Source organism: Muntiacus reevesi, chromosome 1 (genome assembly GCF_963930625.1).
Source record: "Muntiacus reevesi chromosome 1, mMunRee1.1, whole genome shotgun sequence".
NCBI classification, from domain to species: domain Eukaryota; kingdom Metazoa; phylum Chordata; class Mammalia; order Artiodactyla; family Cervidae; genus Muntiacus; species Muntiacus reevesi.
The window spans coordinates 95012856-95025082 of record NC_089249.1 but is presented as its reverse complement, the minus strand read 5'-3'; the positions used below and the strand labels follow the sequence as shown (position 1 = coordinate 95025082).

At 53.4% G+C, this 12227-nt stretch overlaps 1 protein-coding gene across 1 annotated transcript; it reads left to right on the top strand.

Annotated features, from left to right (window-relative positions):
* The first annotated feature begins 1270 nt into the window (after positions 1-1270).
* LOC136162931 (chymosin) lies at positions 1271-11300 on the top strand. The gene is made up of 9 exons (XM_065927369.1): positions 1271-1332; positions 4255-4405; positions 5169-5286; positions 6061-6179; positions 7406-7605; positions 8185-8298; positions 9620-9764; positions 10355-10453; positions 11163-11300. Exons 1-9 carry the CDS (start codon positions 1271-1273, stop codon positions 11298-11300), a joined length of 1146 nt encoding a protein of 381 aa, XP_065783441.1.
* Positions 11301-12227: the final 927 nt, after the last annotated feature.

Below are 12227 nucleotides of genomic sequence, written 5' to 3'. Positions count from 1 at the left end.
GCCCAGCCTGCCCTCTCTGCTCCAGGTCCATGCCCCACCTCCTCCACCCCATCAGGCCCTCCTCACTGTGTAGACCTCTGTCCTGCAGAGTGTGGGCAGCTGGCACCTCAGTCTTCCTCACATCCATGGTCCTAAAGCCCCTGCCTTAACCTGACTTGAACCTGATCTTCCAGTTCATAGTCTCCCTTCACACCTGGGATGTGATCTCCACTTTTGAGGCTGTGTCTTTGTTTTCCCTTTAGCCCTGATTCTCTCCCAGGTTCCAGGCCTGAGAGCATGTCTGGCCTGGACCTTGGGACCCTCTGCTAGTCACAAGCCCCAGCATGTGTGCCCCAAGAGACTCTTTCGCGTCCTCTGTGTGTGGCTCAGACACCTAACCCATCCCCCAGACCTGACCATCATGTCGTAGCTTCCTCCTTTTCCTCTGTGTGTGGCACACATCTGCCCTCTCCGCCTGCCTTCCCCAGGCCTCCCAGTGACTCATGGGATCTGGCATCTACCCCTCCCCTCCCAACATCCTTCTAACATGGAACCAGTGGCCACAGCCTTGTGGGGAGCTGGGGTCTTGGACCTGCATCTCTCATTGTTTGGAGCTTTAAAATTTTTTTAATTTTTATTTTTTTGACCATGCCACGCAGCATGCAGGATGCAGGATCTTTGGATCCCTGACCAGGGATCGAATCTGCGCCTCCCACCCGCCTCGCCCCACACTGGAAGCATAGAGACTTAACCAGTAGACAACCAAGGAAGCCCCTGCATCTCTCTTAGATGGAGGTGACAGACTCAACAAGCATCCTTGGGGAGTGGACTGAGTGGCTTCTGGAAACCTGGGCTGGGAGACCCCTGGACAGGGCAGGCTGGGACCCCTGTGAAGTCAGGCCCAGGAAAGGGAGGCATCGAGGGCTGGAAGGGGCCCACTGAGGACAGGCCTCTTTACTGACCACAAGGTGGGACATGAGATACGGCTTTGGCTTGGCCCCACCTGTGTTAGCTCAAGAAGTCCTGTTTGAAAGGGGAAATCAGGTCAGGGAGGCCTGAAGATCAGGCATGCGTACCCTTCAACTTTGAAGTCCCCAGGGTGGTGGAACCCATGGCCCTTATCAGAGTGGGTGTTGTGTAGTCTGGGTGCTATCTTAATGTGTTTGTGGAGTGGCCCGAATTTAGGGGCTATCTCTGCCGCTTGGGCTCCCAGCCAGAGGGAACCCCGCACCCTCTATAAAAGCTGTGGGAGTGGGCCCTGGCTGCAGCGGTGGCCGGACCCAGATCCAAGATGAGGTGTCTCGTGGTGCTACTTGCTGTCTTCGCTCTCTCCCAGGGCGCCGAGATCACCAGGTGAGTGTCAGGCCCCAGAGGAGGGGATGGGCATCACTTGCATCTGATCTGGGTGGGTCTCCCTCGTCTTCCAGCCATTGGTTGCCCTTGGGAGACCTCGAGGAAATGCTGCAGGTTCCCGGGATAATCGTTACCAGACAATTTTGCCTTTTATGTTGGGGCCTTTTTCTCTAAAGCATTCCCCTATTCTTCAGGGTGTGGTGAACAAGAACAGGGGATCAGATGGGCTGTGTGGCAATTAAGCACACAGCTTCTGGAGTCAAACTGCCTGATCCTCAGCTTCATCATGAACATAACGTAAACTTGTAAATTTAGGATGACAGAAGTATCCATCTCATAGGGTTGTCCCGAGGGGTAAGTTGTTGCTGTTTAGTCGCTAAGTCATGTCCAACTCTTTGTGATCCCATGGACTGTAGCCCACCAGGCTCCTCTGTCCATGGGATTCTCCAGGCAAAAATTGGAGTGGGTTGCCATTCACTTCTCCAGGGGATCTTCTCTACCCAGGAATCAAACCCGAGTCTCCTGCATTGGCAGGCAGATTCTTTACCCAATGAGCCAGGGAAGCTCTCATAAGGGGTATATGAGTTAGTATTTATAAAATGCTCTGAAGAGTGCCTGGCACATTGTAGGAGTTATGTGTGCATCTGTTAGAGTTCCCTGCTGCGCCACATCCTTTGTGGGTGAAGTTTCCAAGTTCTCCTCCCAAAATTATAACTGGTATTTATTGAGTGCTTGCTACTAGATGCCAGACACTTAACTAGGGCTTTACCTATACTCTCACTAAGCCTAAGGGATTAGGTAGATAATATTTTTTGCATTTCACAGGTGAGGAAACTGCTGTTCAGGGAGGGTCCTTGAGCTGTCCAAGGCCTTGTGGTTAGATATGAAGGAGCCAAGACTTGGTCCTAGGTAGACCGGTACTTTTTTTTTTGGCTACACTGTGCAGCATCTGAGATCTTAGTGCCCTAGCCAGGGATCGAACCTGTGCCCCCTGCAGCGGAAGCTTGGATTCTTAACCACTGCGCCACCAGGGAAGTCCCCTGGACTGGCACTCTTGCCATGAAACCACACTACCTCTGGTTCCCAGGTTCGAGCTCTGTCGAGGCCCGAGCCCAGGGAAACCTGAATCCATCCCTGGGAAGTAGGGTCCCTAAAAAGGGGTCCGGTGCCTTTCACCAGTGGGGGCTGCTGTTGGTGGTCTTAAAAGTGGAGTTCTTTCAAGTGCCAGGCACCTGGCTGGCTCAGCACGGCATCTGGAGGCAAAAGTGGGGTGGAGATTTCCATGGTGGTTGGAGCTGCAAAAGTTTAGGGCTGCATTCCTGGTTCTTAGCATGGGGCGGTAGACTGCCTTTGAGCCTCGCTTGCCTTGAGGGTGGCTCTCTGGGTCCTATGCTGAGACAGGACAGATCAGCAGAGTCGCAGCTACTACCATGAGAGTCATCAGACACTCAACTGTGAATCCTGCACTGACCGGGGACCAGAGCTGTAACAAGCAGAAGGACATGGAGACATGGGAAAGGACAGCCGTGGGCTTGCTCCCAGGGGCTCAGCCCAGCCTCCTTCCTTTCAGGCTGAAGTCCTTTTCTGTCATCAGAGACAAAGGCTGAGCAACGTCTGGAGAACCTTTCATTTCTATTAATAGATCAGGTCCCAGCCGAAGTCACACATGAGGGCTGGGGGCGGGAGGCACCAGAGGAGAAACCGTTATTGATATACGAGGCATTCCATATGGGATCCATTTGAGACATGAACAACGTGAGAAAACCCATTTTCTTTATGAGTCTTAAACATGCTGCCCTTTTATTACTCTCAAAGCTCTTTCACACGTGTAGGCTCCAGTTGTCCTTAAAACAGCCCCAAGGAGGAGGACCTCGTGACTCAGAGCTGGGTGACATTGGGAATCATCACGCTCTAGTCTTCCACTCTGCAGGAGAGGAAACTAAGAGCTGGAGAGGTTAAGTCACTCAGTTTGTCCACAGCAGTGCCCGAGGGTGGCTGGAAAGGAAGAAATAATCCATTTTGCACAGAAGGTGAAGCTCAGAGGGCCTTGACCAGCCACCAGCTGCCCGAGACTGAGTCTGCAACCAGCTTCTGCTGTTTTCCTTCTTGATTCTCTTCCTGCTGATCTGCCTCCATCATCTATCATCTGAACTCTAACAATATTCACTGGGGACCATGCTCTGTGCTGAACCCTTTTGAAGAAATTCCACCCATGCCCAGAGAGCCGAGAACAGGGTTGGCCAAGGGTGGGAGCATAGTCATAGCTTTTTCCAGAGTGTGGGGGACACCATTTTCTCCCCCACACAATATGCTCCTGGAGGGTAGAGACTGAACATTTTTCATGTGTCCCTGGTACCCCATACTGTACCTGCACATAGTAGGCCCACAGCAAGGATTGGAGACCGAACGAGAATATGCTGAGTTTCTTTCAAACCGCAGAGCTGCAAACCCATCGTGTGTGTTAGTTGCTCAGTCACGTCTCTCTTTGTGGCCCCACGGACTGTAGCTCGTCGGGCTCCTCTGTCCGTAGAATTCTCCAGGCAAGAATACTGAAGTGAGTTGCCATTTCCTTCTCCAGACGATCTTCCTGACCCAGGGATCAAATCTGGGTCTCCTGCATTACAGGCAGATTCTTTACTGTCTGAGCCACCATGGAAGCCCAGTCACCAGGGAAGCCGATTAGTGGCTTATAAAATACATTGACTGAGTCTCCACCAGCATTAAAAAAGAGAAAGCAGTTGGAAATATCAGAGTGCATTGCAGCTGGTAATGGCCAGCATGGGCTAATGTAGAACACGACTTTTACTTTAGGTAATGGTACAAAAATGGAGAAGTAACTTATGGAGCGGCTCTGTGCTCCTCTGAGGCTGGGCGGCCCTGGGGAGATGCCCCCCTCATCACTTATTCTTCCCCTCGCCTCAGGATCCCTCTGTACAAAGGCAAGCCCCTGAGGAAGGCGCTGAAGGAGCGTGGGCTTCTGGAGGACTTCCTGCAGAAACAGCAGTATGGCGTCAGCAGCAAGTACTACGGCCTCGGGGAGGTGGCCAGCGTGCCCCTGACCAACTACCTGGATGTGAGTGGTTCTGCCAGCCTCCCAGGAGTGATCCCCGCACAGCGTGATGGACACCCTGCCCCCCTTTCCCTCTGTCAGGAATCAGGGAGCCCTGTGGGGGTGTGTGAGGCCGTCTCCCACCCCTCAGTAGCTCTCAGGAACCAGCAGGCCCTGCAAAACCCGTCCTCCCACCTTCAAGGGTCTGAGCCCAGATGACCTGCCTGCAGAGAGCATCCCTTGGGGACACATGGTCTGCTCCCAGATCCAGCCTCACACCTGACTCTTCCAGGTCCAGGGAACCCACGTCTTAGGTTGATTGGGCAGGGAGGGGGCAGTTGGTGCCCACTGTCAGGAGCGCCCCCTACGCCCTCTTCCTTTCTGGAGCTTGTCTCTCCCATCTGTCACTCAGTAAACAACCCACCCTTTTTCTCTTCTGTGCCCTCGTTTCCTTATCTAGGTCATCCCCACCCCCACCTGAGCCCCAGTTTTGACACCCAGAGAGAGCTGGAAGGAGGTGTGGCTGGGGCACCTTGGGTCTGGGGTCTGTACCTAGATGGTGTCTCACCTCTGTGGCCCTGTCCCTTGCTGGTGGCCCAGGCTCCCTACCAGGCAGGGTTTACATTTTGCTCTAGTGTCTGCTCTGGGGGCGATTCCAGCAGGGGTTGCAGGATTTGCGGCAGAAATCACAGAGCCTACAGAGCCGAACAGGCTCTGGGCTGGGCATCAACGCTCCCCAATCCCTCACACGGTGCTCCCAGCCTGACCCGCTGCTGTCTGTCCTCAGAGTCAGTACTTTGGGAAGATCTACCTCGGGACCCCACCCCAGGAGTTCACCGTGCTGTTTGACACCGGCTCCTCCGACTTCTGGGTGCCCTCTATCTACTGCAAGAGCAACGCCTGCAGTGAGTGATACCCCCGCCCTGCCCACCCCTCCGCTCTGCCAGTCGTGGTCAGGGTGGCCAGGCTTGGGGTGGGATGTGTCTGCGTGTTGTGGGGAGAGCTGGCTTGGACATTCCCAGACTCCTGGTTGTGTCCTATCTTCTTGCTCAACCCTCCCACTGGCCGCAGACTGGGTAGATGTGCAAATCACAGATCTGATGTATAAAGCACCAGTTAGAAATGGGGGAACTTTGTTTTATATTTTCGGCTCTGTTAGGAGTCAAGGCAGACACCTTACCCTCCTGGGTGCTGAGTTTTTCTTTCTATAAAATAAGGCCACGACATGCGAGTCGATTTTGAGAATAAAGTGTGAGGCACTGAGAAAACATTAAATATATGTAAATAATTTATTTCTCCAACCATCTTGGGAAATTGGCGCTCTTTTTATCCTTATTCATCAGGTGAGGAAACCAAGGTTGAGAGAAGCAAAGAGACTTGTTGGAAATTACAAAGCTGGTGTATGCTAGTCTCTGGAAACCATAGAGATGGCTTTCTTTTTTTCTTTTTGTTTGGAAGTTATGAAGGTAGCACTGGGGGTCAGAGAGGTGGATTGAGCAGCAAAGAATAATTTTCTTGACTGAGCTTTGCGGGATCCAGACAGAACTGGCTGCTTATTTTCAATAGAGAGAATGGTTAATATTGAGACCGTATTCTTATGAGAGCTGGTATAGCCCCTGTTAGCAGTCAAGTGGAGAGAAGATGCTCTGGGTCCCACTAACCCTGAGCCTGTGTTTTAGAACACCACCAGCGCTTCGACCCGAGAAAGTCGTCCACCTTCCAGAACCTGGGCAAGCCCCTGTCTATCCGCTATGGCACGGGCAGCATGCAGGGCATCCTGGGCTACGACACCGTCACTGTGAGTGGAGCTTGGGACCAGCCAGTCCTCGCCTTCCCCTCCCCACCAGCCACTGCCCCACCCAGACACCCTGGCTCCGGGCTGTGCCACGGCTGGTGCCAGGGGCTCTCTGTGTCCTGCCTCTGTGGGTGGCCCCCCTGGGAGAGGACTCTGAGAGGGCGCTTAGCCAGCAGCAGCTGCGGGGTGTTCCTCCCTCCCTTCCCCTTTTCCTTCCCATGTCAGCTCCCACCCGAGAGGCTTCTCTGGGTCCAGTTTCCATCTTCCCAACCCCTTTTTCACTTGACCTTGCCATAGTCACTGTGATCTCATCTTAAATTTAGTTCTTTCAACAACCCTCTGAGGAAGCTAGTCTCACCCCCATTGTTCAGATGAGGGACCCGAGGATCAGATGAACTGATAACTTGCTTGAAGTCACACAGCTGGTGATGGTGGGCACTGTCAGACCCATGTCTCTGCTTTTCTGGATTTGACTTCACTTTATAAATCATAGAGCAGCGCCTCCTTTCAAGTCAGAAGGCATGTGTGCCCTCTGGACAAGGGTTCCTTTTGCTCTCGGCCCTCTTTGCCTTCTGAAGTACTTGATTCAATGGCCAGCATGTAGTAAGTACCCAATACATGTTAGCATCTTTCCTTCCATCCTCACCCACCATCTAAAATTAAAATCAAGCAGTATCCCTTGGTGTTCATCACCTTGCTCTTCCTGGGGTCTGGCTGAAGTCTTTTTTGCTGTGAGCCCGAAGGCTCAGAGAAGAACTTGTCCAAGGTCACCCAGCACATGGCAAAGCAAGGATGTACAGGAAGGTCTTTTAGACGCACACTGCGTGCACGTTCTTTCTATCCATCCTGCTGCTCCCCCAAGTGCTTCCCTGCGAGGTGCCCCGGGTGCAGCCAATGGAAGGGCTGCAGGCCGGCAGAGGGCCCTTTGAGCAGCCCTTGTTTCACCCCGTTCTTTCAGCTCATCCTCAATTTCTGCATCATGAGCACTGCTCTCTCTACCCCGACCTGTACCCTCTCTTCCCCTGCCAATCAGCCCCCTGGCTCGTCAGACCAATTCCCTCAAAACCACAGCACAGAGCTGAAAAAGGAAGCTTTCCTCTCTTAAGCTCACATAACTACACTGCCCATTGAGGGAAAGGCGGGCTGGCGAAGACGGGCTTGTTCTGAGCCCCCTCTGGGTCCTCTGGCTGCAGGGCCCGCTGGTGGAGGTCACTCTGCCTCTCTTGCAGGTCTCCGACATTGTGGATGTCCAGCAGACAGTAGGCCTGAGCACCCAGGAGCCTGGCGATGTCTTCACCTATGCCGAGTTCGATGGGATCCTGGGGATGGCCTACCCCTCGCTCGCCTCAGAGTACTCGGTGCCTGTGTTTGACAACATGATGAACAGGCACTTGGTGGCCCAAGACGTGTTCTCGGTTTACATGGACAGGTAGGAGCTGCACCCAGCCTGGGCCAGACTTCCACGGCCTGGCAGGGACCATTGAATGAGGAGGGTCTACCTCTCGGGGACACTGCAACTCAAGGACACCAGCATCTAAGCACACCTCTCCTTGTTTCCAGGCACATCTAACCCTCTGTCTAAAGGCCCCAACATGGTCGTGGATGCAGCCAGGGTCCACTGGGCCGGAGTTTGACCTTCATTTCTGTCATTTAAAAAAAAGAAGCTTTACTCTATCTCTGTATAGGGGATTTTAACCTCTTTTTTTCTTGCAAAGTGATAGGCCTCAGTAATCATTTACTGATGTCATTGAGATTTTCAGATGCTTCTAGCAGGCTCTGAGGGAGTTCAGGCTTCTCCTTTCAGTATGCAGGAGATATTAGAGAAGAGTCTGGAGTAGCTGGGAGAAGAGCTGGGAGAGCTCATCTGAAGTCTCTGGGGTGGAGGTGGGGGTTAGGGGTGGGAGAAGAGTGGGGAGGGGTCTGAATCGCCTCTGCCCTGTGGGGCTGGGATACCTCTTCTCAAAGCCACAGTGTCAGGGTGCAATAACATGCCTTTCCTCGGTTTCAGGAGTGGCCAGGAGAGCATGCTCACGCTGGGGGCCATTGACCCATCCTACTACACAGGATCCCTGCACTGGGTACCCGTGACTGTGCAGAAGTACTGGCAGTTCACTGTGGACAGGTGGGTGAGAGGCAGCCATGGCCTTGCTAGAGGCCGACTCCAAGAGTGGGGCCGTGAGGATCCAGGGCTCAGCCCAGCTGCTCGTCACATCTGAGTCTGAATCAGATGCTCCAAGGCCAAGGGTCCTTGATAGTGAGATTGCTGACCATTCACTTACACTTTATTGATAAGATTGTGCTGTGCTGTGCTTAGTCGCTCAGTCGTGTCCCAACTCTTTGCGACCCCATGGTCCCCCGCCAGGCTCCTCTGTCCATGGAATTCTCCAGGCAAGAATACTGGACTGGGTTGCATGCTCTGCTCCAGGGGATCTTCCCAACCCAGGGGCTGAATCCAGGTTTCCCGCATTGCAGGTGGATTCTTTACCATCTGAGCCACCAGGGAAGCCCAAGACTACTGGAGTGGGTAGTCTATCCCTTCTCCAGGGGATCTTCCAGACTGAGGAATCAAACTGGAGTCTCCTGCATTTCAGGTGGATTCTTTACCAGCAGAGCTACCAGGGATGCCTTATCTGGGGCTTCCCAAGTGGCGCTAGTGGTAAACAATCCACCTGCCTCTGCAGGAGACATAAGAGACGTGGGTTCTATCTCTGGGTTGGAAAGATCCCCTGGAGAAGGAAATGACAACTCACTCCAGTACTCTTGCCTGAGAATCCCATAGCCAGAGGAGCATGGTGGGCTACGGTCCAAAGAGTTGTAAAGAGTCAGTCACGACTGAAGCTGCTTAACGTGGTCACTGTGCTTATCCAGCGCTACTCCCTGCCAGGCATTGTGCTGGGTGAGAATGTGACTGCTTCATTTGCTCCTCACCGAAATCCTGTGGAGTGGTGCCATGACTATCTTCATTTTGTAATTTACTAACATCGAGTTTGAACCTTGTGACCATCCCCTGGGGAAGTCAAGGAAGAGGTGCTAATGGACCCATTTTGCAGATGAGAAGCCTGAGTGCAGAAAGGTTGGGGAACTTGTAGCAAGGACATGGCAGGAGAAAACTGGAAACCAGATCTTTGGGCAAAGCATGCAGTGCTCCTCCTACCCTCTCCCTTAGTGCATGTAACTTTGTTGTTTCATTGACCCTTCTGTACCAGAGAAGGTCAAGTGACCTCCATTTAGCCACTGCTGAGTTGGGAGAAAATGATTTTGGTTTTTTTTTCTCTGAGTTCAGGAAGTTATGGGGGCTCCAGGAAGGAGCCCAAAGAAAAGGACCTGAGATGGCTGGACTTCCTTCCTGCCAAGGTCCCTGGCAGGGGAGGCCAAGAAGGGGTTCAAGGAGGGAGGGCTGGATGCTGGACACGCTGCAAGGCCACCCTGTCTCCCCTCTGCAGTGTCACCATCAACGGTATGGTTGTGGCCTGCGAGGGTGGCTGTCAGGCCATCCTGGACACAGGCACCTCCCTGCTGGTCGGGCCCAGCAGCGACATCCTCAACATCCAGGAGGCCATTGGAGCCACCCAGAACCGGTATGGCGAGGTGAGGCCAGACCCTTATCCCCACCTCCCCAGAACCTCTGAAGAGGGAACCCCCTTTGCACATGGAAGCAATGACAAAGGGAAATGGTGAGGGGCCTGTTCCCCTGCAGGGGGTGAGAAGCCTTCACGATGACCTGGCTCTTCTAACTTTGGCCACTTGGCGTTGGGGCTCCCATGTCTCACACAATGACAGCAGTCTGACCTTCTGTCCCCAGAGAGGGTCACACATCCCTGACTCTCTGAACTTTACTCTGCCCTCCACCAATGAGTCTCCCTGCTTTCTCCCTGTCAGCTAAGTGCTCCCAGTGTCCTTGGGAGCTCTGGCTGGGCTTGGAGGGAAACATCGAGGCCAACCCCTCCTTGTCTCCATCCTTGTGTCCAGCTGGTGTCTGTCCCTGGGCTGGATGACAGGTGGTTCCCATCAGTGCGACTCCCTTGAGATCCAAGAACTTCCCTGGGGTCCTCTGAGTAGCAGATCCTCCCCTCTGCTCGGCTCCAGTGTAGAGCAAGGGGTCCTGCCTGGGACTTCCTCTGGCAGTCAGATCGCACCCATAGCCCTTCTAAGAGGACTTCCCTCCCTCTGTTCTTTAGTTTGACATCGACTGCGACAGCCTGAGCGGCATGCCCACTGTGGTCTTTGAGATAAATGGCAAAATGTACCCACTGACCCCCTCCGCCTATACCAACCAGGTATGCATCTCCAGAGAGGAGCCTGGCTTCACCAAGCTCTCCTCCTCTCTCTTGGCAACTCGGCATGTTGGTGATAAGAGGCAAGGCCTAGATGGACAGAACAGGTTGTACATTTAGACCACCCGGCCCTACGGAGTAGGATGAGGCTGTCCTGGGGGCAACCTCATCCTGGGAGCAGTAGGGCAAACCAGAAGGACAGGCCCCAGGGCCCAAGGGAGGGTGGGGACCGCTCGTAGGACTCTGCATCCACTGTGCTGGCTTCTAAGCCCTGGGGCCTTGGGCTTTGTTCAGGATTTTTCTTAGTAGCCTGGGGTTTGTGGGCATCCAAACTTTGTCCCTACTGCCCTTCTGGCTTCAGCTTTAACCTAATCCTCAGCACCCCAAACAGTCAAGGCCTGGGATCCCCAGGCCTGCTCTGGAGGGAGGTCATCAGGGCCGTAGGTGCTGAAAGCAGGAGGGTGGGGGGTTGGGGAGGACAAGTGAGAGGGGAGGGGACCCACTAGATGATCTTGGATTCAGTCACTTTAGTTCTGAATATAAATTTCTTCATTTGCTGAGCAGGTAAATCTGATACTTGTTTGCTTACCTCCGAAGGTGATTTCAAGGGTGAAAGGAAATAATAGATGAAAGGGTGACTGAGGGGGTGGGGTAGGGAAAGACACAGCAACTGGGGTTGGAACCAGCTTCATGTCCCCCTTCCCTTTCCCAGGACGAGGGCTTCTGCACCAGTGGCTTCCAGGCTGACAGTCGTTCCCGCCATTGGATCCTGGGGGATGTTTTCATCCGAGAGTATTACAGCGTCTTTGACAGGGTCAACAACCTCGTGGGGCTGGCCAAAGCCATCTGACTACATCGCTGACCGAGAACCTCACCGTCCCCACACAGCTGCACACGCACAGATGAGGGCTGCATACAGATGATTCTCAATAAATGTTGTCTTTCTGCAACGTCTGGCTTCCTTTGGGGCTGAACCCCTGCACCGCTCTGGGGGTGGGATGTGACAGTCACGTCGTGTGTCCAGCAGAGACGGAGCCACATGCATAGAGGAGGGCTGGGGAATTGATAGGTGGAGACCTTCACAAGGAAATTGGCCATTTCAAAATCAGGCCAGGGTTTTAAAAACAAGATCCGTCTTGTCTTCCTGTTTCCTCATTCTACATATTTTTAGGGAAAGAGTACAGTAAGGAAGACTTTTCTAGGCTGAGATTGTACCTGAGGAACAAGAGCTTGAGGTGGAATTGAGTAGAGAATGTTCACCCAGGGAATGGCTCTAGGTCTATGGTCTACTAAGAGAAGGACTTAATGGCCATTTGGAGCAGACAGTTAGTGGCACAGGCAGAGGACATCTGAGAGGGTCTGAGGGTCCTGGGGTTGCCATGGGGAAGAACCGCAGCTAAGAGTTCCATCCTCTGTCTTAGAGGCTTCAAACCTGATTCGCTAGTGCCTGAAAAGTAGCTACATTTCAGGGGCAGACCCATGTCCATCAGCTCACAAGGTGGGTGTGTCTAAGCTCAGCAAGGAGCGCAGATGTCAGTGAATAGACCACCCAGGCTCACAGGTTCCTGCAGCTCCTCCTGAGCAGGGGAGGGGCCACTGAGGAAACACAAATACCAAGGGGTCAGAACAAGGGCATCCAGGCATATGTCAGAGGTTTTTCTCCGTCATGCTACTTTGAGATGCTGTGATGGGCAAGCCAACCAACCTCCTTGGGAGGTCCCAGTGCTGGGCCCCTTGGCCAGACCTGTACATGTTTATTCCCTCCCTTCTCTCTGCA

Coding starts and splice junctions, on each gene's coding strand:
- LOC136162931 (XM_065927369.1), top strand. CDS start 1,271: ATGAGGTGTCTCGTGGTGCTACTTGCTGTCTTCGCTCTCTCCCAGGGC. Junction 5,287..6,060: donor CTGCAAGAGCAACGCCTGCA/GTGAGTGATACC, acceptor CCTGTGTTTTAG/AACACCACCAGCGCTTCGAC. Junction 8,299..9,619: donor TGGCAGTTCACTGTGGACAG/GTGGGTGAGAGG, acceptor TCCCCTCTGCAG/TGTCACCATCAACGGTATGG.